This window comes from Pelmatolapia mariae, linkage group LG12 (assembly GCF_036321145.2).
Source record: "Pelmatolapia mariae isolate MD_Pm_ZW linkage group LG12, Pm_UMD_F_2, whole genome shotgun sequence".
NCBI classification, from domain to species: Eukaryota; Metazoa; Chordata; class Actinopteri; order Cichliformes; family Cichlidae; genus Pelmatolapia; species Pelmatolapia mariae.
Window position 1 is genome coordinate 23,063,874 of NC_086237.1, and position 25,371 is coordinate 23,089,244.

At 41.5% G+C, this 25,371-nt stretch overlaps 6 protein-coding genes and 1 long non-coding RNA gene across 8 annotated transcripts; 5 read left to right on the forward strand and 2 right to left on the reverse strand.

Annotated features, from left to right (window-relative positions):
• The first annotated feature begins 201 nt into the window (after positions 1-201).
• LOC134639403 (uncharacterized) lies at positions 202-2,548 on the forward strand. Its single transcript, XR_010095349.1, has 3 exons — positions 202-324; positions 1,896-2,060; positions 2,139-2,548. It is a non-coding gene; the product is annotated as an uncharacterized LOC134639403 (long non-coding RNA).
• A 10,543-nt stretch (positions 2,549-13,091) lies between these two features.
• On the forward strand, positions 13,092-13,577 carry LOC134638276 (uncharacterized). The gene has a single exon (XM_063488793.1). It carries the CDS (start codon positions 13,092-13,094, stop codon positions 13,575-13,577), a length of 486 nt encoding a protein of 161 aa, XP_063344863.1.
• Positions 13,578-13,711: 134 nt separating this feature from the next.
• Positions 13,712-14,182, forward strand: LOC134639047 (polyubiquitin-like). Its single transcript, XM_063490066.1, has one exon. It carries the CDS (start codon positions 13,712-13,714, stop codon positions 14,180-14,182), a length of 471 nt encoding a protein of 156 aa, XP_063346136.1.
• An 887-nt stretch (positions 14,183-15,069) lies between these two features.
• On the forward strand, positions 15,070-15,925 carry LOC134638776 (polyubiquitin-like). The gene has a single exon (XM_063489655.1). It carries the CDS (start codon positions 15,420-15,422, stop codon positions 15,918-15,920), a length of 501 nt encoding a protein of 166 aa, XP_063345725.1. The 5' UTR covers positions 15,070-15,419; the 3' UTR covers positions 15,921-15,925.
• A 112-nt stretch (positions 15,926-16,037) lies between these two features.
• On the reverse strand, positions 16,038-18,543 carry pxmp2 (peroxisomal membrane protein 2). Its single transcript, XM_063489654.1, has 5 exons — positions 18,388-18,543; positions 17,925-18,047; positions 17,493-17,655; positions 16,727-16,846; positions 16,038-16,623 (listed from the first exon to the last, which is right to left on the reverse strand). Exons 1-5 carry the CDS (start codon positions 18,495-18,497, stop codon positions 16,555-16,557), a joined length of 585 nt encoding a protein of 194 aa, XP_063345724.1. The 5' UTR covers positions 18,498-18,543; the 3' UTR covers positions 16,038-16,554.
• A 953-nt stretch (positions 18,544-19,496) lies between these two features.
• unga (uracil DNA glycosylase a) lies at positions 19,497-22,047 on the reverse strand. 2 transcript variants are annotated; one of them, XM_063489714.1, is made up of 7 exons: positions 21,866-22,047; positions 21,335-21,535; positions 21,161-21,256; positions 20,535-20,632; positions 20,271-20,359; positions 19,970-20,148; positions 19,497-19,887 (listed from the first exon to the last, which is right to left on the reverse strand). In XM_063489714.1, exons 1-7 carry the CDS (start codon positions 21,962-21,964, stop codon positions 19,747-19,749), a joined length of 903 nt encoding a protein of 300 aa, XP_063345784.1. In that variant the 5' UTR covers positions 21,965-22,047; the 3' UTR covers positions 19,497-19,746. The 2 variants fall into 2 exon arrangements, with proteins under 2 accessions (XP_063345784.1, XP_063345783.1); XM_063489713.1 differs by lacking the exon at positions 21,866-22,047 and having other exon boundaries at positions 19,500-19,887; positions 21,335-21,757.
• On the forward strand, positions 21,657-24,578 carry alkbh2 (alkB homolog 2, alpha-ketoglutarate dependent dioxygenase). The gene is made up of 4 exons (XM_063489715.1): positions 21,657-21,764; positions 23,445-23,741; positions 23,815-24,013; positions 24,098-24,578. The coding sequence occupies exons 2-4, from the start codon at positions 23,462-23,464 to the stop codon at positions 24,432-24,434; spliced, it is 816 nt and encodes a 271-aa protein (XP_063345785.1). The 5' UTR covers positions 21,657-21,764; positions 23,445-23,461; the 3' UTR covers positions 24,435-24,578.
• Positions 24,579-25,371: the final 793 nt, after the last annotated feature.

Consider the following 25,371-nt stretch of genomic DNA (forward strand, 5'->3'; position numbering starts at 1 on the left):
GCACACTGCTTAAGTAAATGATCTCAGTACTTGTTCATCACTGAGCAATTTGTTAATATGTGTTTCGAGCCAAATAAGAGAGAGAGAGAGAGAGAGAGAGAGAGAGAGTGACGTTAGAACACGTCAAACTATGGCAACCTCCCGAAAGAGAGGGGAGGGGGGTCAATCGTTGGGATGCGCATGTGCAGAGAGATTGCGCGAGCTGCGGGCCTTGAACTTTCTAAGGGAAAAAACACTTTCTCACGGACGGTGACAGCGAAACGGATAACAGTCTTCAGTACCTGCTGGTCTTTGAAGCTCTGGATTCTGGGACTGTTGGAAAAGGTAAAACATTTTCATTAAAACCTTTTTACTGTTTTGTTTTTGTTACTAGGTCATTGTAGCTTGCTGTTAATGTTGTGCTAACAATAACGGTTAGCTATGTTAGATACGTTAGCCGTTGACGTTCACGCAATTTAGTATCCGGTATACAGAACTGTTTTCCTAACAAAACCACTGTTATAATTAAGTGAAGGTGCTCCTAACTAATTTGAACCTTTGGCTTCTAAAATATGTGGTTCTATTGAGTGCTGCGTATATAACATAATGTCAGCTAGACCGATATTAAAATTTATAATATTGTTAAAGTCACTAATATGGCGCCTGAAGCCTGTTTTGACATGAGCTCTGTGTCTGCTCTAGAAACTCAGAAATTCAGTAGAGCTGAGCCTTACATTAAATACTCACATGAGCCTGTACTGAATTCTGGAAGAGCTGTATAAAATACAGCAATGCACAAGTGTTTTGAATGAACAGAAATGTGACACATGAGAAGGTGTGACTGTTCCTGTATAACTTATTTTCGGACTAGTCGACAAGTTATGCTCCGGTCATTGATGTTACCAAGATGGATGTCCTTTTGTAATATAGTAAAAATTTCTTTGTACATTTCATTTATCCACCATCGTACATTAAGCCAAGAAGAGGCCATTATACTAACAAGAGGTATCAACACTGGGCCAAAGTTCAGCACGTGGTTAAAGTTTGTAATCCAGCCAACAAAATGAGGAAGAGGAGGGAGAAACACAATTAGATTTAATTACAATTGGATGGAAGTCGAGGAGAAGGAAGCTTTGGATGTGGAGGAAGAGAAGCAGCAGAAGCATCTTTAGGGATCTCTATGATGTCATTGAGGTTTGTTTCATTAATATTGTCCTCTCACAAAGAAAGATGACTTGTTTTAGATCACCTACTTCCTGTATTAAATAGTTATTTGCAAAACGTTGTGGAAAACCACAGAGCAGGCACGTATAGTGCATCTGCAGGTAAATGAACATCAAATCTCTCAGACTAAAAATCTGTATTATACTTTTAGTCTTAAAAACACATGTTGTATATTTATCACCCTTATGATAAAACCCATGTCAGTCATTGGTTTATGGACTTTGTATTTTGAAGCCTCAACATTTGCTTTATTGTTTTTGCTGTTGTTTTTTGTGAGCCTTTTGGGACCATATTAGGATGAGGGATCAGAATCTGTAGCCGTGCACACTAGAGCCAAGTTGTGCCTTGAAAACAGGAAAGTCATCTGCATAGAGGAGAACTTTAATAGCAGGCTTGTACAAAGTGAGGCTTTGTGCTCACATTTGCTGCAAACACTCGTTTTAATTCTGTTACCCTGTTTTGATGCAGAATTCACTTGAAATCACATAAGAACGGGACTTTTTTTTATAATGTGTTCTTGTGAATTACTTGTGTATTGCATACATTTGATTTGACTTTCTGTGAGACAACAGTCGTCCGCTGGCTAAAAAGGTTTTCCAAATACCTCCACGTGATCAAGCCTGGATTTAGAAAAGAACAGCAAAAAAATCTGCACCTCCTGCTTCACATGCAATTTATGTTTGTGTGTTCAGAGGTAGCGGCGAGAGGCGGGACCTCGACTCATCCAGCTGGAGAGCCTGATCAGGAGGCGTCGAACATTAACTCTGCTCTTCCAGGGCACCCTGCAGACTCGGCTGCTGGCAACAGCGAGGGAGTGCGTGAACGCCAAACAGGAGTCCATCACAGGTCGACTGCAGGTATGCGAGTCAGGCCTTCTGAGGAGGGTTTCACTTTTCTCTCTTCTTTATAATTGACCCTTGTATTCTCTCTCTCAGCTCCTTGTCTCAGAGTGGGAGGGATTTGAAGCACAAAGGGAGGACCTTGTCGTTTGGTTGGCTGATATGGATGTCCACCTGAGTGAGGTTGACCAGCTGACAGGAAACACCTGTGAAAAGCTGAAACAACTGCAGGTGTTGGGGTTGTTTTGATATGACATATATTTGATATGATACATACGTCAAGAGACATTATCCTAAACTGGACTAACAAAGAACCATGAGTCCAACATGAAACTTACCTTGCATAAGGTAAGGCTGAAGTTCATTGAGAATTTTAATCAAAAACTTGTTGTTGAAATATTTTTACTGAACATGCAAACATCTGCTGATGAAAATGTCTTGATTTATTGGTCTGTTATGAAGCTATTGCTATTTCTAATATGTTTTATCACTTTCTGATGTTTTATTAATTAAACAATACATGTATTAATTGTTGTGTTATCTATAGATATAGTATTTACATATATTTATAGTATAGTAAAAATGTTTAATTATTATTGTTTAAATGACTAATATGTGACATGTATTAGTAGTGATGTTGTGCTGAGGGTTAAAATGCCTTTTTGTCTTTTGGTATACTACGAAATGTCAATAAACCATTAATATATGTCTATGCTGTGCTCGTATTTATTTTACCCTACTCAAATTCAATTTATGATACATTTTATTTTGAAAGATTTATAATGGTTCTTTAAAGAACCATTTCAAAAAAGGTTCTTTAAAATGGTTTTTTAAAGAACCATCTGAAGGACCTTTTTAAAAATAGTTCTTTAAAGAACCATTTAAAAAAAGGTTCTTTGAAAAACCATTAAAGGTGCCCCAAAGAACCATTTCTTGATGGTTCTTTGGGGCACCTTTAAAGGTTCTTCAATGAACAACTGAAAGAAATGGTTCTTCAAAGAACCATTGTTTGAAAGGTTCTTTGTGGCACCAAAAAAGGTTCTTCTATGGCATCAGTCTAAAGAACCACTTTTGGTTCCAGTTGGCACCTTTATTTTTCTGAGTGTTAAAGCTTATGAGACTCTCGGTCATATAAATTAATGAAATGAAACCAAGCATCAGAATGGGGAAGAAAGGTGATCTGCGTTCGTTGCTGTCAGGTGGTATGCAACCAAGGTGCAGGAGGTATCAGTCCTGTCAGCCGAGAACAGGAAACTGAAGCTATAGTTCACGCAGGCTCAGCAACACTGGAGGTTATATTGGAAAATTGGTCTGAATCTCAATTTCTGCTGTGATATCCAGCCGGTAAAGTCAGGGTTGGCATAAACATGAGAGCATGGCTCTAACCCGTCTTGTATGAAGGGATGAGACTGGTGGTGATATAATGGTATGGGGGGGGGGGGGGGGGGGTTCTTAGCACACTTAGCCCCTTATTTCTACCGACGATCATTTCGTCACCACAGCTTACCTGAGCATTGTTGGTCACCATGACAATCCCGTGACCACGCTGCACCCATCTCTGTTCGACCCTTTCTGTTTTGTTTCTCTGTAAATCATGTCTAAAAAAGTATAGTCAACTAAAAATAGACCGATTTTTGCCTGGCAATCCTGTCAGCAGCTGTTTCCCAGCTGCGCCCCCCCGTGGATAAACCTGTTTGGTGACGTGTCACGGGGTTGTTTTGATCAACCTCCAAACAATGGTTTGCGCCTAAACTCAAATATGAGGCGTAGGGGGGCAAAAACAGCGCCCCAGCAGGTGGCAGGACACAACTCCACGTGATATCGTGAGATGGCAAATAAACAGCATTTCACTTTAAGGGCTCTTTGCCTGTCATGCCAACGCATTTTAAACGTATTGCATGGTATCCAACACAATTTGTTCTCCACAGAGTCTACAGTGTGATGTGTGTGCCCGCACGTATAACCAGCAGTATTACCTTTAAAACAAAAATGAATAACTAATAATGAAATACTGTTGCCGTTACTGAAGTCACTTCTTTGGTTCCCTGTTCAGCGCAGAATCACCTTTAAAATCCTTCAGTAGTTTTGACCCCCAGTACATCTCTGACTTGCACAGTGTCTATAACCCAGTCAGACCTCTCAGGTAATCAGCTGCAGATTTTTTTAACTGTTCCCAGATCTGAGGCTGCTTTCATTACTGTGGTCCTATTCTTTGGTACAAGCTGCCTGCTGGCCTGGGGGCGGTTGCCCGGGGCGGCATCGTGGTGGGGGGCGGCATCACGGGCATCGGCAAAAAAATAAAAATTGCTCGTACTCATGCTGCCCCGACGTCATGCCAGCGCATATTGGGAATGGCACAGGCACCGATCGGTTTTCTATCGCCCATTTGCTGGGAGTAAGGGCGCCCTCCGTTTGCGAGGTGCGCCTGCTGCTTGCGGCACAGGGAGGAGAGGGCGGGGCAACGGGGGATTCTCTGGCTGGCTGGAGCAGCATCTAATAACCAACTCGCAAAATAAAACAAAATAAAAACAAACCAACAAACACGAAAACACCAGACATCATGATACAGACTTAAAATTTGCACCGATGTTTTTTCGAAATTCTGTACGCGAAAAGTGAGCGCGAGAGCCCTCGGTGCGCCTGCTTGTAAACTTTATTGTCATCTCCGCTACATACAGTCCAGTATATAGAGTGACGAGACGACGAGGCTCCAGTTACAGCAGTGCAAGTAAACAAACAATAAATATAAGAACAGTAAGAAAATAAATATACACTTTAGGACCAGGGGTAAAGGGATCAATAACAATTTAAAATTTATAATTTACAGTTTGATGATTTAAAGTCTCACACACAACCCGTCGACAGGGGAGGGGGGCGGCTGCTTCCAAATAGAGTACATTTCATTCATAATGTTGTAAATCCAAGCCCATTATGTAATCATGATTTGAATCCTGGGTTGTGTGAAATCCCAGAAATAAACCCTAGACAAAGTAAATCTGTGAACTAAGGTGTAGGTCTATTAGGTTATGTTGTGGCGATCCTCGAGTTGAGGGATGGGTGTTCATACTGGAGTGCAAAATTAAAACCAAGATGGACAAGAAAAGTTCAAAGCCATCAGGTGCTCAGTTTAGAAAAAAGAGAAAAGAAGAGGAGGAGAAACAAGCAAAAGATACAGGTAAGCAGATGTGTCATTGGATAATGGCAGGTCACCACAGCTTACCTGAGCATTGTTGGTCACCATGACAATCCCGTGACCACGCTGCACCCATCTCTGTTCGACCCTTTCTGTTTTGTTTCTCTGTAAATCATGTCTAAAAAAAGTATAGTCAACTAAAAATAGACCGATTTTGTATCACGAAACAATCAGAATCAGAATACTTTATTAATCCCTAAGGAAATTATGTGGGTTACAGTTGCTCCAAGAAGAAATGCTAATAATCGTAACAGTAACAGACTAGCCGTTTGCATACTCTCTCTCTCTCTCTTCATGTGTGTGTGTGTGTGTGTGTGTGTGTGTGTGTGTGTGTGTTTCTCTGGTGAAATTCAGTATGGTTCTGACAACAGTTTTATGTAAATGTACAATCCTTAATATGTTTTGTGTGTGTGTGTGGAGGGGGGGGGGGGGGGGGGGGGTGGTTGTTTTGTATTTTATGTCTTTGTACCCAGATGACCAGATGTCCCTCTTTACGTGGGTTTACCGTTGTGTTCTTAACTGAACACGCCCTTTGACGCATGACCGCTGCAGGTGACTTAATTTGTAGGTTGGTCCTAAAAACGTGTTTTGTTTTTAAAGAAGGATATCAAAACACCTCAAGTACCATAGCACTGCAGCGTGAGAATAGAAACCGAAGCTTATTACAGCAGAGATGGAAAACGAATCTTAAGTGAGTGGGCGAGCGCCTATCAGCTGAGCGGGAGTGTATAGTTGAGGCTTTCCGCTCAACTGTTGTGTGACCATCTTTGTTTACCTGAGCACGATTGAGGACTTGAAGTTGTCGGAGAAGTTTAAAAGTTTCCTCGAAAAACCATCGCAAGGTAGGAAACTGAGCAAGCCTGTGATAAATAACACAGCCTGTTGCAGAGCATTTTAATTCCCAACTAGTAACATACCGATGATTTGTCACATAGTGTTGGGATGAGAACGTAACATACCGACGCTATTAATCAACCTAAGAAGGTTATGGTTAGTCGTGGAATCCACTATGCCATAGGGCTAAGGTTATGGTTAAGGTTAGGCGTGGTTATATATCACAGAGCATTCCCAACAGGTAACATACCAACGATTTGTCATGGCCCGAGACGTGTCACAGTAACGCGAAAGGTACCCTTCAGTGTCCTTACCAGACGCTCCGGATTCCTAATTGAATTGAATAGAAAGCTGCTTTCTATTCGCTTGGCGGCTTTCTATTGCAGCCCTAACCCCAATCTTAACCCTGACCGGCCCCATATGAGCAATCCCAGGTGGGTAGGTCCTAGCTGGGTGAAAGATGAGAAATGCTTAAATTGGTTCAACGCATGTAGGACCCTGTTATTGTAGTAGCAGTAGTAGTAGTAGTAGTAGTAGTAGTAGTAGTAGTAGTAGTACCTGGGTTAGACATGGGTAAACATGGTCATTTAACGATAAGCTGTTATTGTGTGCCATAGGTGGGGCAAAGTTAGATAATAAATATATGTTTTTAGTACTGATGACACAGGTTGGGCCCACCTGGTCAAATAGGTCACAAATGGGCAAATGCAAGTCAGACACTGAAAACGTGTATTTGGGTCCCATATGGGCAAATATTTTACGTGGGCTCAAGATTGTTCAGTATATATGGGGCCCACTTGTGTTAACCAAATTAAACCCAAATGGACAAACCTGGGTGGGCATCCAATGTAGGTCCTATCTCAGGCTATAAAATTAATTTCAACAAATCAGAAGCAATGCCACTGGGCAGCCTGAAACAAAAACTACGGCCCCCTTCTCCATTTCCTTTTACTTAGTCCCCACAGGGCTTTACGTATCTGGGAATAAAGATCACACCTGCCTTCGACCAGATGTATAAAAGTAATTTTACCCCCCTATTTGAGCAGGTCAAATAAGATTTGGAGAGATGGAAGGCCTTACCTCTATCCTGGCTTGGTCGTATTGGTCTTCTGAAAATGAACATCCTACCCAGGCTACTTTACCCAATACAGATGGTTCCGACTCTCTTCCCACACAAAACTATCCAAACTCTAAATGGCTGGTTTAGCTCCTTTGTTTGGCCAGGGAGGAAACCTCGTCTTAAAATATCCATGTTATGTCTTCCATCCTCAAAGGGGGCCTTGATTTCCCAGATATGAGGAAGTATCAGCTGAGCACCCATGTGCATATAGCTGCCGATTGGATGCAACAGCCTGCTTTTGTCTAGTTGGATATAGAGGGCTCTATGTCCAATTTCCCTTTGAAAGATTTGCTTTTTGTGGAAAAATTAAGACCTTAAGGATGTCCTGTAGCAACCCACTCACATTATCTATTGTTAGAGCTTAGCGAATGGTTCAGAAACTGGAAGGTAGGTCTCAGTTAACATCTCTTTTCACTCCCTTATCCAATTACCCTCCCTTTCTGCCTGGGACCACTGACCCTGGCTTTTCGGAACTATCTCTAACTGTGAAAAGCAGATATTTAAGCCAAATCTTAGTACTTCTATAAAAATCTGTTATGACCTGTTAACAGAATATGGGGTCACGGACACAGCTTATTTGAAGAGGACTTGGGAAAAGGAATTACATATCGAGATGAGGCCTGGGAGAATGCTAAATCTTTGAGCCTCTGTAATAAAGTAAAGGCAATCCAAATTAAAATTCTACACAGAGTTCACATATCACCTTCTCAACGCCATAGATACAATTCAGACCTTTCTCCGCTGTGCCCTAAATGTAAAATAGAGGTGGGCAACCTCATGCACTGTCTATGGTCCTGCAGGAAAATACAACAATTTTGGTTTGTTATAAAGTGTGAATTGGATAAGATCTTCTCTACTGACACTGAATGTAATACATTGTGCATGGTACTCGGAGTGGCGAATGACAAAATCAGGGGGAAGTTTGAAAAGCAGCTCTACCGGCTCTCCTTTTGAACTGGATCACGGACATGGCCCCATCTAAGACTCAGTAGCAGCGGAGACGGTACTGGAATATGTGTCATTAGACTTCCTAACATGCAAGTTACATTGTAGGGACAATATGGCATGGGCAGAACTTTCTGATGGCACAAAGTTCTGCCCATAAATATGTTTCATAAAATATGGGACGCTTTTATGGTGGATGCCGGTTTGGATATTGCTGCTATTTTCTTATGGGCCCTGGTATAATGTAAGCATGCCACTGCTACTTTACATATGAGTATTGCTAACTTGTCTCATAATCAAAGTGTCTGGACTTTCTATTTATTTATTTGTATCCTTAACCCAGGTTGTCTGTCCTATATTCTATAGAAATTGTACATCTACTTTATAACAAGTCTTTCTGCTGATGTTATTATTATGCATTACTGATTTTATTTTTAAGCAACAACTTTTTAGCGTGCAATTAGTTCATACCCTACAGTACAGTTTTGTAAACTGCACACAAAAATAGACTGTTTTTGCCCATGCAACAAATGTAAATCATGGCAGATTTCTGTTGTTTGTAGGTGCACTGTCACAGCTAGAAATGTGGGGGCAACTCCTCAAAATTGAAGGCAGAACAGGATAATGACAGGAAAACACATTGAAATAGAAGTTTTCCTTCAAACACATCAGCAAAGGTTGATCAAGATACTTGATAACTGTTGGTATAAGTATCACATGAATTTGAATCTCCACAATTACAGAGAATAATTGGGAAGCAACATGCAGATATACAGGAAGACTATAAGCAGTAATTCCTATCGCATACAACTCTTTCAGAAAATACCAGCAACAATGATAATTTATCACTTGCTGATCTATAGATTTTATAGTGTGGATGGATAGAAAATCTCCATTCTGGTTGAAGTGGTGTTACAAACACTGTTTCCACATATACTTCTTTAGAATATCCCCAGCAAATTTTTGGATTGCAGTATGTGTGAAAATGCAAACAATCTTCTGTGTATTTTAGTGAAATGGATTACCGTCTTGCCAAATCACGGACGAGGAGAAGGAGAATTAAAGTTAGAGTTCAGCAGCATTTAAAGAGATTCCTTTAGAGGCTGTGGAACTTGCAGAGAAGGCTGTGGACCAGGCATTGCAATACACTGAAGATGTGGCGAACAAACATTCAGTTGTGGATGAAGCAGTGGAAAATATTGAAGATATAGAAAATAAAGATGAGGCTATCAACAAGGCAGAAGAAAATGTAGAGGAATATTTGAGTAACAGCTTGGATAAAGATTTTCATCTGGATTTTGATAGTAATGATTTTTACATGGATAGTGAAGCGGATGAAGAACCAAACTGTGGCTTTCCTGATGTGGAGTCAAATTCTGATGCTGAGAGGAAACCTGCTAAGTGGGCAGCAAACCGAAATGTGTCTCATTCTGTGTTGTCAGAGCTCTTAACCATACTTTTGGAGCTAAGTCTAGATTTGCCAAAGGATCCCAGAACTTTGCTCAGTACATTAAAAGACTGCGAAGTGAAAAAGATTGGCGGGGGAAGTTACAACCATTTTGGTCTTGAAAGTGCAGTATTCTCAGAACTAAAAATAATAAATCAACATTAACTGAAAACTAATACAGTAACTATTCATGTGAATGTTGATGGTTTGCCACTCTTTAAGAGCTCTAATATGCAACTCTGGCCTATTTTAGGTAAGATAGATGAACTACCACAAGTAAATGTTTTAATGATAGGTATATATGCAGGTCCCTGCAAACCTGAGTCGGTAAACATCTACATGCATGATTTTATAGAACATGTAAAAAAGGTCACAAAAAGTGGTATTGCTTTAAATGGAAAACACTACAATGCACCCCTTCCAGATGCTTTTATCTGTGACACCCCAGCTAGAGCCTTTTTAAAAATGCAGCAAAGGTCATGGCGGCTACAGTTCTTGTGAGCGCTATGCACAGCATGGTGTTCATGTTAATGGGAAAGTTATTTTTCCAGATATGGATTCAAGTCTAAGATCAGATACTCAGTTTGAAGAAATGTCAGATGAAGATCAGCACAACTCCAAATCATCTCTTCAAGAACTAGGCATTGGCATGGTTTCAGCCTTCCCCTCAGACTATATGCATTTAATTTGCTTGGGTATTGTACGTAAATTAATTCCCTGTGGTTTAAGGGACCATTGCAGTGTCAGGTTCCTACTTCTACTCTGTTTGCCATTTCTGATCACTTAAAACAGTGTAGGCAAAGTCTGCAACACACATTTTCCAGAAAGCTACGGTCCCTAATGGAATACAGACAATGGAAAGCTACAGAATTAAGACCATTTTTATTATATACAGGACCAGTTGTGCTTTTCAAGAAACTGGGCAATCCACAGTACAAGAACTTCCTGGTTTTGTCATCTGCTATGAGGATACTTTTGTCTCCTCTGGGTAAAGAGTACTGTGATTATGCCAAAAAATTTATTAAGATGCTTTGTTGACAACTTTGCTAAGATTTATGGGACTAATGTCTTAGTTAACAATACACACAGTCTTTTGGACCTAATAGATGATGCTTAAAAAAGTATGGCTCTCTGGATTTAGTTTCATGTTTTCCATTTGAAAATTATTTGAGACAGTTAAAAACTAACGTAACTACCCTATTAATTCAACATCTCTGGGTGTACGTTTGTTATCAAAACTGTCAGGTCAGCTAGCTAGTGCCCCTGTAACTAAATTTACAAAATCAATTGTTTTGCTACCTTTTCGTAATGCATTTGTTGCTTTGCCTCAGCTACACAGCATGTAACTAAATGGCCTTTACAGGATGTCTTCATTCAGTGTGGTCGAGTTTGTGGATGAAGTGGACTCTGATGGGTGCAAGAAGGTGGACATCGTTCCATCAGAGTGGTTCCATGGCACAGAGAGAAAATTATGCTGGTGGCCTCCTGCCTCATTGGTGAATGTGACAAAGGCTGTAAAAAAAAGGAACACCACCAGCCAGCAACTGGACACTCTGCAATGTCCGTGTCATGGGAAATCCAGGTAACTATGACTTTTTTTTGTCGACTACTTCTGTATTTTCCTTTCTTTAAAAGTGTCAATGAGTTATACATACACATTTTTTTTTCAACATGGATGCTTTTTTACATGTATGACCTTGTATTACTAGAAACCATTTCTAATTGTAATTGCTTTTGCAGATTTATTTCCTCTTTACTTTGTGTCTTACATGTGGTATTCTGTACAATTTATGTTTTAGCAACTTATGCAAATGCCAAGGCAAAGTTGCATCAATCAGAGTATTCATCAGTACTGATGGACAATGACAACGGCATGAGAAAAAGAAAGTAAGTGGTCCTAGCATAAAAACAAGATAACGTTTATTTCCTTGTGAAACAATGTTTTAGTAAATGTTGTGCGGTTTCACCTCTTTAGGCCAAGTGTAAAACTGATGCAGAGTCAACTGAGCAGCCACACTGAATCAAGTGAGCCTTCTGATTCAGATGAAGAACTTCCACCCACCCCTCCAGAACAACTCCTTAAGCGACCCTCTGGAAAAAACAATAGTGTAGTCGCCAGCCCCACTGCCTGGAGTGCCACTAGACCCGCTGCTCGCAGTGCCACTAGAGCCGTTGCCCAGAGTGCTGCCAGCCCCGCTGCCTGGAGTGCAGCTAGCCCTACTTGTGAAGCCATGTTCTCAAAAGTCCTTGCCATTTTAGAGGAAGTGAAGAAGACTCAACTGGTTCATAGCAAGATGTTAAATGCCTTGCTGAAGCAGAAAAATTGTTCAGTTGTGGAGGTACCTGAAGGGGTTGTTTTACCGCTCAAAACCCAAGACGATGTTGAGGCTCTTAATGGAAGACTGGAGGACTGCAGTCTCATGCCTGATGTAGTAAGTTTACTTTCCCCCATTCTGCTTACCACTGTTCTTTATACAGTAGTCAGAAAACATTCTTTGACATGTTTTGTGAAGGATATTCTCCTTCATGTTTTTTTTTCTTTTTTTTTGTTTGGTATACACCATAATTCATGGTTTCATTTAACACAGCAAGTCTTCCTGGTCCTGAGGCAGCAAAGCAGGACAGGGACCATCACATCACACCACTACCATATTTTTTTGTTGCTATGATGTTTCTTTTCTGAGATGTTGTTACTTTTATGCCAGATGTAATGAGAAACCTTCCAGAAAGTTACTTTTTTTTTTTCTAATCGAACATTAGATTCTGATTTTGATGACTTTCCAAGATTTTTTTATTTTTGAAAATGAAAGTTTAGACCAATTTTGCCCAATTCCTATTCATATTAAAGAACTACAATGACATGTTTTACAGTCTAGCTTGTGTTCACTACCATAAACACGAATTAATATGTAAAGCAACCATTTATCCGTTGGTCCATTATCTACTGCTTAATCCAGGATTGGGTCACGGGGGCAGCAGCCTAAGCAGAGAGCCAGACTTCCCTCCCTCCAGCCAATTGGGCCAGCTCTTCAGGGCGAATCCCAAGGCGTTGTGAAAATGTGAAAAACATTGTTTTGTGTACCCTGTTCCCACGCAGTGCCAAAAATTAGCCAATTCAAACAAGAAGTAAGATGCAACTACAGAATCCACTGATAGTCCCATTCCCACTTTTTAGCTCGTGTTGTACCCACTAAGAACTTGAAAGATGGGGCCCAGGTAGGTTTTTGTGTACTTTGCCCAGTTGGGGCCCATTTGGTGCCCAGATTTTCCCAACATAACAACTATATGGGCATTAACATTGGGCCATTGCGGAACCCGCGGACAATCCTATATGGGGCCCATTTTTCAGCCCATTTCCAAACCATATGGACCCCACATGTAAATGTTGGCTGGGAACTGAAAAGTTTTTGTTGTGTGGTTTTTTGGGGTTTTTTTTGTTTGTTTGCTTTTTTTTCCTGAGCATTTGTATTATAAAGAACTATTTTTGTATTCTTTCAGACTACAGCCAACATGGATATAATTATCACTATGGTGGGTGGGTCCCACACCGTGAGGGTGAACCCACAGGACACAGTTGGCTCTCTGAAAATAAAAATCCAGAGCATGCTGGGAGTCGACCCCCAGAGGCAGAGGCTGGTTTTCATAAACGGCCAGAAGACCCCTCTCAACGACGACTCCAAACCCATCAGCTACTACGGCTTACAGCACGGCTCCCAGGTGTCCCTGCTGGTCACCGAGCCTCCTCCACCTGCTCCCATCCAGGTGTTCCTCAGAAATGAAAAGGGACAGATGAGCACCTACGACATCAGGCTCGACGAGACTGTGAGCAACTTCAAGAACAGAGTCAAGAAAAGACAGAGGGTGCCAGCGAGCCAGCAGAGGCTCATTCACCAAGGCCGGGAGATGCAGGGTGGCAAACTGGAGGACTACAATATCAGAAACCACAGCACCATCGACTTGACTTTACGTCTGAGATGCATGGTCTGTGTTCATTAACCAGTCTGTGTTAGAGATCCAAACCATGTAGGCCCCACAAGTAAATGTTGGCTGCGAACTGAAAAGTCTTTATTTTTTCCTGAGTGTTTGTATTCTAAAGAACTATTTTTGAATTCTTTCAGGCTACCACCAACATGGATATAACTGTCAATATGGTGGGTGCGTCCCACACCATGAGGGTGAGCCCACAGGACACAGTTGGCTCTCTAAAAATAAAAATCCAGAGCATGCTGGGAGTTGACTGTCAGAGGCAGAGGCTGGTTTTCATAAACTGCCAGAGGACCCCTCTCAACGATGACTCCAAACCCATCAGCTACTACGGCTTACAGCACGGCTCCCAGGGTTCCCTGCTGGTCACCGAGCCTCCTCCACCTGCTCCCACTCAGGTGTTCCTCAGAAATGAAAAGGGACAGCTGAGAACCTACGACATCCATCCCGGCGAGACTGTGAGCAACTTCAAGAACAGAGTCAAGAAAAGAGAGGGGGTGCCAGCGAGCCAGCAGAGGCTCATTCACCAAGGCCGGGAGATGCAGGGTGGCAAACTGGAGGACTACAATATCAGAAACCACAGCACCATCGACTTGACTTTACGTCTGAGAGGCTGAGGACACTTTAATATTATTCATACACCAGGAAAAAAAAAAGGTATATTATAGAATCTTAAAGTCTGACTAATCTTGTATGTATTTGTTTTTTTTTTAGTTTGTTTTTTTTATCATTGTTACTTTTATTTGGAAGAAAAGAAATTCCCACTATGTGTTCTATTATCTGTTCGCAAATATGTGTTTTCTTGTGGCATACAAATCAACATTTTAGGGATTCGGACTGACAAATAAATGTTACCTGCACTGATTACAGAGAATAAAGTTTCTAATAGAACTTTGTCTCTTCACATTTCCTGTGTCCATGTCAGCTTAGGGGGGGAGGGAGGGGGCTGTTATTCTTAAAGCTTATGAGACTCTCGGTCATATGAATTAATGCCTTTTATTAGATAAATTTTAAAATTTATATAATTCCAGTCAAGTATTTAAAATGTTATAGCAGTATTTTGTAGTTGCTTTAGCCTAAGCTCGGTACAGATTAAGCACAGAGCTACAGTACAGCAAACATAACAATGTGTTGCTTTGTCTCGGTTTTCCCCATTTACAAACATGCCAAAGCTGTTTCCTAAAGATGTACCTTCACATCTAATTTCACAACCTTGAAACTTGGATTTTAAACGAAATGCACACTGATCAGTGAGTCGGGGTCTAATGGAAGAGGGTCTGCAAGCAGAACTTAAACCACTGAAGAAAATATTCTTTCATGCTTGCCTCAAAATGCAAAATTTCCCCACTGTCCATCCTGGAAAAATCATTACAAGTTGAGTATTCCAGGGTATTTGGAGTTTTTAATTGTTGACAGAGAGAGAGAGAGAGAGCGAGACTGGCTGTCCACTTTATTAGGTACACCTGTTCAGTTGCTCATTAACACAAATATCTGAACTTCCGATCACAAGCTGCATATAGGTGTATTTAAACATGTAAGTATGGCCAGTAACGCCTGCTGAAGTTGAAACCAAGCATCAGAATGGAGAAGAAAGGTGATCTGCGTTCGTTGCTGTCAGGTGGTATGCAAAAACAGCGCCCTTAGACAATAGGAACTGAAAGTTATTATGGCAGAGAGGGAAAACGAACCTTAAGTGAGTGTGAGGGTGTGGATCAGCTAAGGCAACTTAGCTGCTGCTGCTCGAGCATCATTTACCTTTCCAAGTTTAAAGACTTGAAGTGAAAAAGTCATCACAAGGTAGGAAAGCTGATAAATAACTGAAAAGTCATTTTCCCCCAGTGTGTGTGTTTTCTAATGGACTACTTTGAATTCTTTCAGACTACAGCCAACATGGATATAACTATCACTATGCTGGGTGAGTCCCACACTCTGACCGTGAACCCACAGGACACAGTTGGCTCTCTGAAAATAAAAATCCAGGAGAAACTGGAAGTCGACCCTCAGACACAGAAACTGGATTTTCTGAACGGTCATCCCAACGATGACTCCAAACCCATCAGCTACTACGGCTTACAGCACGGCTCCCAGGTGTCCCTGCTGGTCACCGAGCCTCCTCCACCTGCTCCCATCCAGGTGTTCCTCAGAAATGAAAAGGGACAGATGAGCACCTACGACATCCAACCCGGCGAGACTGTGAGCAACTTCAAGAACAGAGTCGAGAAAAGAGAGGGGGTGCCAGCGAGCCAGCAGAGGCTCATTCACCAAGGCCGGGAGATGCAGGGTGGCAAACTGGAGGACTACAACGTCAGAAACCACAGCACCATCGACATGATTTTGCGCCTGAGAGGAGGCTGAGGACTCTTTAAAATGGTTCAGAAAACCCATGTATGTTATTTAATATTATAAGCTTGACTTATCTCATTTATCATATTTATTAGTGCTTTTATTTTGGAAAAACAAAAACATTCCCATAGACCGTACAATATGGGTTCATTAACCAGTTTGCAAATCTGTGTTTTCTTTTGGCACAACAGATAAGTAACTCATACAAATCAACACGTTGGTGATTCTGTCATGACAAATACATGTTAACTGTACTTATTACAAAGAATAAAGTTAACAACAGGAGCCTACGTCTCTTCACATTTCCTCTGCCTGTGTCAGCTCAGGAAGGTGGGGCTGTCATTCTCAATGTTTATGAGAGACTCTCAATCATATAAAGTAATAGTTTTTTATTAGATCTTACACTGTTAAGATATTAATTTCAAGTCGAGTATTTAAAATGTTACAGCAACATGTGGCAATGGTTTCAGTCCACTTTAAATTTAATCACAAGCGCTTGTGTATGTGAAAATTAGTGACCAGATTAGGCACAGATTTACGGCAGTAAACGTAACAGTCTGTTGTATGATCTCAGTTTTTAGGCATTTACAAATATGCCAAAACTGTTTCCTGAAGACGTGTTTTCTCTAGAGACGTCTTGGTAGCATCATTTCCTCACAGATGCAAGGTAGGCATACCAAAATAAGGCGATCATGTTGGCAAACAGCACTCGGAACTGAAACCAGAAATGTACACAGAAACAGAAGGCGCAAAGAAATGAATTACATGTGGCGACAGAAAATAACTCACTATCTGATGAAATGAAGTGAAATGTGTACCTGAACAGGGACAAAGTTGATGTTTATGAACTGGAAAGGGGTCCAAACTTTCCAGTTCATCTTCAAAGCAGTCCAATAACTTCTTCTCATCTTCTTTTCAAAATCAGTCCATCCTTTAGCCTAAGGACAGTTTAAAGTGGTTACAGTCATATTACATGCTTATATATAAAATCGTTATGTCATGGACATGGTAATAAATACTATGGTAAATATCCAGGTTGAATCAGGTACTTCGAATAGAGCACCTATGGGATGTGGTGAAACTGGAGACGTGCAACCAACAAATCTGCAGAATCTGTGCGATGCCATCATGTCACTAAAGACAAAAATCTCTGAGGAATGTTTCCGGCACCTTCTGTGCCATAAAAAGCAAGACAGTTCTGAAGACAAAAGTAGATCCAGCTCAATAGTAGCAAGGTGTCCCTAATAAATTGGCCAATGTTAGGACATATGTATGGCATTAAAGGTTGTTAAGATACTGGTAATAGTGTGTATAAGTTATAGAAATCTTAAATGTGACATATACTTTTTTTTTTTTGCATAATAAATTGTTGTTCATTGAACTAGGTTTAAACACCATTGCAGCACAATGAATAAGCAAAACTGGACTCCTAAGTTGTGTGAGCTGTTTTGATAAATTAAGAAATAATTAAATAAGGTGAGGGCCTCTGCTGCCTCAGTTTTGACAGGTCTTTTTTTGCATTAGAGAGCAGGTGTCCCTCTATACTGAGCTAAATTGGAATCAATGGTGTCTGAGATGACCCACCTCCAGGATGTTCATTACAAAGTAGAAAAGGAGCAGAAAGCCCGGGGCAAAAATAAGCCGGTCCAGCAGCAGACGTTTGACTACACAAAACTGATCTGTGGTGGGAATCCATACTTCCATCAGCTGGTAAAACAAGTGGCTCACGGGTCCTGTAATAAGCAACCTGAAACACACAACAAGGGCCAATATGAATAGCAGAAGAACATCTAAATATACAGACAGCACATGCTAGGTCAAAGGTCAACTGTACTATGCTGCATTATAACTGAGACAATGTGTTCTTTGTGTCAGAACTGTGTTATCAAAGACACCAATAACATTGGACAGTGTTCGATAAGTTTTATCAGAGTCTAACTGGAACAACATCATAATCACAGACCTGCAACCTTAAAACAAGTCAGTGCTCAGTCTGCTTTCTTTACTGGATCTCACCCATAAATGGCATAGCGTGCAGCTCCAGCTGCATCGATATTACTGACAGGAGCTCCCTTCTGGGCTTTTTTTCTCGCCTCCACAAACTGAGACAGAAGGTTTCCTAAAGCAGAGAGGATGCCACTGAAAATACAAAGGACACACACACACACACACACACACAACTGTCAATAAGTATCAACAGTCCACTTGCAAAAGACTTGGTGGGGGAGGTTTTCAGGACAGATGCTGATTGGCTAAAAGCAGAGTGCTGTGACAAAATGAGTGTGCGTTCAATGCAAACAAAGTCTTAAAGGATCTGAAGACGAGCAGGAAACGAAACACTGATAAAAAACACTTTTCTTAGTTACAGTGTAATAAACGTCCCAAGAAACCTAACTACAGTACAGTGGTTTGGCTGTCAGTAAATGGGAGCTTCTAACTTTCAACACTGTCAAAGTGCAGAAACGCGACGTGTACTGACCTGGTTACAGATTTAGTCAGGATGGGGTATTTCTTCAGGAGGACCAGGTACTGCTGGAGTAACCTGAAATGTACGGAGGAGTCCCGCACGGCTCGGCTCTGCACGGGCATTCTCACTTTTCTACCTGTGTGAATATTACCACTACCGCCTCTCTTCCTGTCGACGTCATTGCGTCACTGGTGGCGCCATGCATTGACGTCTACATCCGAAACAGTTCGGAAACGAGCATTAAAAAGAAAGAAAAGAAAAGAAAAATTCGCCTTCATTTCATCATCCACCATTAAGCAATAGTTTTGAGTAAAATGCAGTTGAAATACGTAAAATAAAATGTTTATTTACTAAATAATTAATCACCCTTGGTATAAACTGAATACATTTCATTCGACCAGATTTAATATTTTAAATTGCGTGTATGCTACATGGGAAATGTACATGTAATTAAATTAGTTAAAGTCAGTATTTTTTAGGTGTATGCTGCATAAATGTTCCATAAACTTGAACAACATAAAATAAAAGAAAAAAGCATTGACTGGTTGGGCCCGGAGATTATTAATAACTGATCATTAAATGCAGAGAGGTGAATAAATACACAGCAAGGGAAACTATATGCTTTCTTCTTCTGATTATTATTATTATTATTAGAAAGACCTATAAATGGACAACAGATATTATAAACATTTATATCATAAAATATTTGGTTATATTAGACATAACTAACCTGTAACAGAAACATTACAGTGACTCTGACTACTTTATGTTAAAGTTTAAAAGCAGTTTGTTTTTTAGTCTAGGTTAGAACCAAAAGTGTAGCCATCTAAGTGCACAATGTTGATTTATAGTTGATGTATGCTACTTTATACTTCTACTTACATCCTATTTAGGAGAAAATAGTTTTAGTTGGTCCCTCAGATTATTTTTCAATTTAATAGTTTACAAAACTGTGAACTACTTTGAATTACTGAGAGAAAAAAACTACCCTTATTCAACAGCAGAGTCTAACAGAACTCTACGTTACAGACGTCAGAGGTAGTCAGCAGGCCAGGCATTAAAATACTATATCTGCCTTTTGGAATCATTTTAATTAACCCAACATTTATGTAAAAAAGTAAAAACAAAAAAGGAACTTTATTGTTTAACCTAAAAAAAGGGCAATAGTGTACAAACATATTTACAACATGGAAACTGTTATGTGCATGCAAAGATATGCAGTTCAACAGTAAGCTTAAGCCAAAAGGCTTTCAAAAAAAAGAAAACTATACAGAACAAGCTGCCAATATTAAGAAGATGCAAAAACAGGTCCCAGGAAAGCTTATGGGTGAGTTTTGGTCTGTAGTTGAACACATGCTAGAAAACTAGAATTCAAAGTGCTTTCCAGTCAATGGGAGACTTTCCAGATTTTTGTAGCAGCTCGTTGGCCTTTGAGAAGTGTCTGCACCCAAAAAACCCCCGATGAGCAGACAGGGGAGACGGATGAACAGCCTGCAAGACGTGGTGACGTTTCTATAAACACACAGAGAGAAAACTTAGTATGAAAATACATTATAAAGTTTAAGCTGAATGAGCCTGGATTAAAACAACTGACCCTGTCTATAGCAGCTCCTTTCTTCTGAGCATATGATCCCCACAGCATGAAGACGAGGCCCTCCAGGTTTTTGCTGAGCCACTGCACCACGGCGTCAGTGAACGCCTCCCAGCCTCGGTCTTTGTGGGAGTTGGCCTGGTGCGCTCGGACAGTCAGCACAGCGTTGAGCAACAGCACTCCTGATGAGCAAGGTCAAAAAAACAAAAAACAAGGAGGAGAGCAGGTTGGTTGCAGCTCTCTTATTGTGGAACTATGAGTAAACATTTAACAAAATGTTTTTTTTGTTTTGTTTTTAAAGTACCTTGTTGGGCCCATCCAGTCAGATCTCCATGTCCCGGGTGCTGGAAGCCTTTGACGTCAGAGCTCAGCTCTTTGAACATGTTCTCCAAGCTGGAAATGAAAAGGATCTGACTCAACAGCACTATCTGATTTCAATTAACTGACAACACAGGGAACAAGCAGGTATGAAAGTTATTCATTCACAGAAGAAGAAAGAAGAAATGGCATGAAGAAAGCCATTTATACATGTTTTTTCCCCATCAGAGGTAGTGAAAGGGCTTCAAACCTGGGGGGAGGAGGCACCGGTCTTTTCACACTGAAGCACAATCCATGAGCTTGGTTAGGACCGTGATATGGATCCTGGCCAAGGATCACCACTTTTACCTGGAATTGTAGACGCACGTTTGGGTTAGGCGACTGTGACAGACTAAAGGACACCTCAGATAATACATCACACAGGAAATTTTTTATGCAGTTGTCTGCTGGGGAGATGGCAGCACAGAGAGGGTTGGCTCGGTCCTGCATAGCCCCCTAGACCCCATAGAGGAAGTGGGTGAGACGAGGACGTTAGCCAAACTAATGTCCATTATGGACAACACCTCTCAGCCTGTGCATAAGACTGTGGAGGCCCTGAGCAGCTTCTCGAGCAGCAGACTGTTCCTTCATCCCAACAACAGTCACACTGTACAGTATACACACAGAATAAATACCGTCTAAAAATACATGTGTATCATTATCACTCCCACTGCGCTTTATGTACATCTACAAATATAATAACAGCAAAAAAAACCCTGGGTGCTGCTGTAACAAGTGATTTTCCCCACTGTTGGATAAGTCTATGTCTACGTCTAACAACCAGTGTCACTGAAGCTCAATCTGTACATGGCATCGATTGTCAGTTTACACACTTACATCTCGGATGTCACACATCTGTGTCCAGGTAAATACATGTTCAGCAGGTGGATAAACTGTGTGGCGTTTCCTCTCTTCACAAACAAAACTCGTCAGCTGTGGGAGAGATGTGAAGTCACTATAACTGTTCAAAACAACAGAGACACAGTGTGCAGTATCCCGTCTCCTCCTCACTTGTTTGAAGTACGGCTTTCCAAACTCAGCCGACAGCGCCTTCCTCCAGCTCTCCCCGAACCCTGGTGGTGTTTGAACGGAAGCGAGTCTCTCCAACGCCGCTTTCTTGTTGCGGGCGATCTTGTCCAGCTGCTCCGGGGACAGAGGGGCCGGGCGTGGGCTGCTCTGCTCCGTCTCCACCCCACAGCCCTTCTGCTTTTTCTGGATAATTTTAATGTATTGAGAAACACATAGAACTGGTGAGAAGCGGACAGCCGGGGGTGTAAGCGGCTTCAGAAAGTGTCGACAAAGCGGTGGAAACATAGTCGCGCTGCGAGTGTCACGCTGAACACCAACAACACAGTGGTGGCTTTGAACGCAGCTTGGAGTACGCGAACGCGTCGCGGGAAACTACAAATCTCCCAGTGTCTGAAACACTCATGACTCCACTGTAAGTTTTTTAAATACATGTCAACAAGCTAATATAAAAATTATAAGTTACATATTTAACTCTTAAAATTTAAACTGTTTTAAAAAAGAAATGACACTCACTGGCTCGTTTGCATCCTCCTCGGATTCAATTAACTCCGTAGAAGTCCTCTTCTTCGAAACTGGCGAAAAAAATGAGTTAATAGTCTTCTGTCCAATCATTTTGTCTAAAACACTGCGGTGGCAACCTGCTGTAAACTAAGAGAGTTCAAAAAAAATACCCGGAATGAGAATAAAACAGCAGTCTGCTGCTCCGAAACCCAAATCTCCCCAAGTGGGAATAACACATTTGGCGCCTAAACAGTGACGGAACAGAGATATGTTAATGAGCTGAGGGGTGTTCAAAACACACTAGTGTTTGGTGTTTTATGTTGTTAAAAGTAAGCGTGCAGCACCTAGCATAAGGATAAGCGTCTATTTACATGAATAAAAACAGCGTCTGTCTGAAGTTTTTAGGGTGTTTTGTTGTTGTTGTTGTTGTTGTTTAAGGTGTTTGTAGAACCAAACAAAACGTCCATGTAATGATGACCAGAAAGATTCCTATTTAAATCAGTTTTGAGTCATTTTTCATGCAAAATAACTGAGCAGATTTTCTGCTGTTCTTCTTTCCGGTAAACTAAACATGCGCTCACCGGCCACTTTGTTAGGTATACCGGGTCAACTGCCCATAATGCAGGTCGGCCAGTTGCGTCACATAATAGAATTTTAGTGCATTTACAAATGCAGACATAGCGAGGAAGACCTGTTGAAGTCCAAACTGAGCACCATTTAGGGGGAGAAAAGGTGGACGTGGCATGGTTTTTGGTGACAGACAGGCTGTTCTGAGTATTTCAGAAACTGCTGATCTGCTGGGATTTGACCACACACCCATCTTTAGTGTTTACAGAGGATGGTCTGAAGAAAAGAAAAATATCCAGTGAGCAGAAGCTCAGTGGACGAGAATGCCTTGTTGATGTCAGAAGACAATGACCAGACTACTTCCAGCTCATAGGAAGGCTACAGGAAGTCAAATAACCACTTGCTCACAACAGCTGAAGCTTGACGCAAACGGGCTACAGTAAGCTAGGATGCAGTGTCCACCAAAATTGGATAAAGATCATTAGAACATTAGAAAAACGCTGCCTGGTCTGATAAGTCTGGATTTCTGCTGCAACATTCAGATGATAGGGTCAGAATATGGAGTAAAGAGCATGAAAGCAATGATCAGTCCTGCTTTGTATCAAAGGTCCAGGCTGCAGGTGGTGTAATGCTGTGGAGGATATTTTCTTGGTACACTCACAGGCACACTTACTACTAACTGAGCATTGTTTAAACCCCACAGCTTTGCTGAGCATTGATGCTGACCATGTCTGTCCCAACAGTGAATCTATCTTCTGATGCCTGCTTCAAGCAGGATAACACACCATGCCACAAAACTAAGATAATCTCAAACTGGTTTCTTGAACATGCCAATGAGTTCACTGTACTCAAATGGTCTCCACAGTCATCAGATTTGAATCTAGTAGAGCACCTTTGGAATGTGTTGGAACAGGAGATTCATATCATGGATGTGCAGCAGACTGCAGCAACTGTGTGATCCTGTCATGTTAATATGGACCAAAATCTTTGAGGAATGCTAATGTTTCCTCTTTCCATCACTCAGGTATTAAAAATCCACCAATGGAAAAGTTTGTGATTCAGGATCGGAACAAACGTCGCTGCACCAGTGACACTCCAGCAGGAAGTCCGAGAAAAAAGATTAAACAGGAAAGAGACGAGAAAATGAAGGAGGGAGACTCTGAAGATGATGAGGACGCAGCCTTTTCAGAGTTCTCCAATCCCGTTCCCTGGCAAAAAATAGAAGCAGAGGGACTAGACTGTGATTATGCACTGCTTTTCTCTAAAGAGGAGGCAGACCGCCTTTTTACACAGCTGGAGGAGGAGGTGGTGTATGCAACAGGTACATCAACTCTGTTTTCTTTAAAGTTATGAGCAGAAGTTGCAGTGCATTTTAACTGTTGCGCTTGTTCCAGGTGAAGAGTCAAAGGTCCAGGTGTACGGAAAGGTGTACAACATACCGAGAAAGCAGGCCACGTATGGAGACGCAGGCCTAACTTACACTTATTCTGGGGTGAGGCGTATAGCCTGCCCATGGACTCCAACTTTGAAATACATTCGAGACACTGTCACTAAAACGACAGGACAGACATTTAACTTTGTCTTGGTCAACAGGTGAGCTGACAGGTGATGCAAGCTGTAAATGTCACAGTTTTGAGATTTGGAGATTTTACTGATCAACACACTTTTCTCCATCAGGTACAAAGATGGGCAGGATCACATGGGCGAGCACCGTGACGACGAGAAGGAGCTGGACCCCCGCTGTCCCATCGCGTCGGTCTCTCTGGGAGCAGCGCGGGACTTCTTCTTTAAACACAGAGACTCGCGAGGAAAGCAGAGCCGCCGACAAATTGAACCTGTGAAGCTGGAGCTCGCTCACGGAAGCCTGCTCCTCATGAACCCGCCGACCAACACCTTCTGGTACCACAGCCTCCCTGTCCGCAAGAAGATCCTCCTGCCTCGCATTAACCTCACATTCAGGCGCATTCTGCTGGACAGCAAGCGTGAGAGCAAGCCAAAGCCGGGTGTAAGTTAGGGACATGGCCATGTGCACAGCCACTAACAGCACAGCTCCATGTTAAGCAACTTGACAGTCTGGAGGAAGAGTGTCTTATTTATTTTTTTCAGTGAATCAGCATCTAACTTTACTCAACTCATATTCATGTTTCTGTTCGAAAAGAAGGCAAAGACTTCAGATCAATAAATGTAAACAGTTAAGTTGACTTGTGAGATTGTTTGTTCTCATTGATTGGACTGCTGCTGCTATGCATTTACTGTGTACTCTAGCAGCTCTGGAAAGTAAAAGGTCGCTGGGTTGCATTTAAAGGGTATGAGAGGGGGGTGCATGACTTCAGCATCAGTTTGTTCCCTGGATATGGAAATATTTGTTGATACAGGAGCTTTTTTTTTATGTTCCAGAGTTGTCAGATTTCAAGGTTATATACACTCGCCAATTTATTAGGTTGGACCCCTTTTACCTTCAGAGTAGTCCCCAGATATTTTGGTCCATGTTGACATGATAGCATCGTGTAGTTGTTTTAGATCCATGATGCAAATTTTCTGTTCGCCGCCACATCCCAAAGGTGCTCTATTAGATTGCTGCCACAATCATTAGATGGCAAATTTTGGTAAGACTATACCAATTGTAGCCTCAATTTTCTATTGTTAGCTGAAAGGAGCAGCACCCAGTGTGGTCTCCTGCTGCTGTAGCCCATCTGCTTTGCAGTTCCAGCATTCAGAGATGCTCTTGTGCATGCCTTGGTTGTAACAAGTGGTTGAGTTACGGTTGCTTTCAGATCAGCTGGAGGCAGTCTGGACAGTCTTCTCTGACTCTGGCACTTAGAACTGCAGCTCACTGGGTATTTTCTTTTTCAGACCACACTCTGTAAACCTTAGAGATGATTGTGTGGGAAAGGTCCAAGTAGATCAGCAGTTTGATTAGGGTGAACATTTGAACATTTTATCAGATAAAA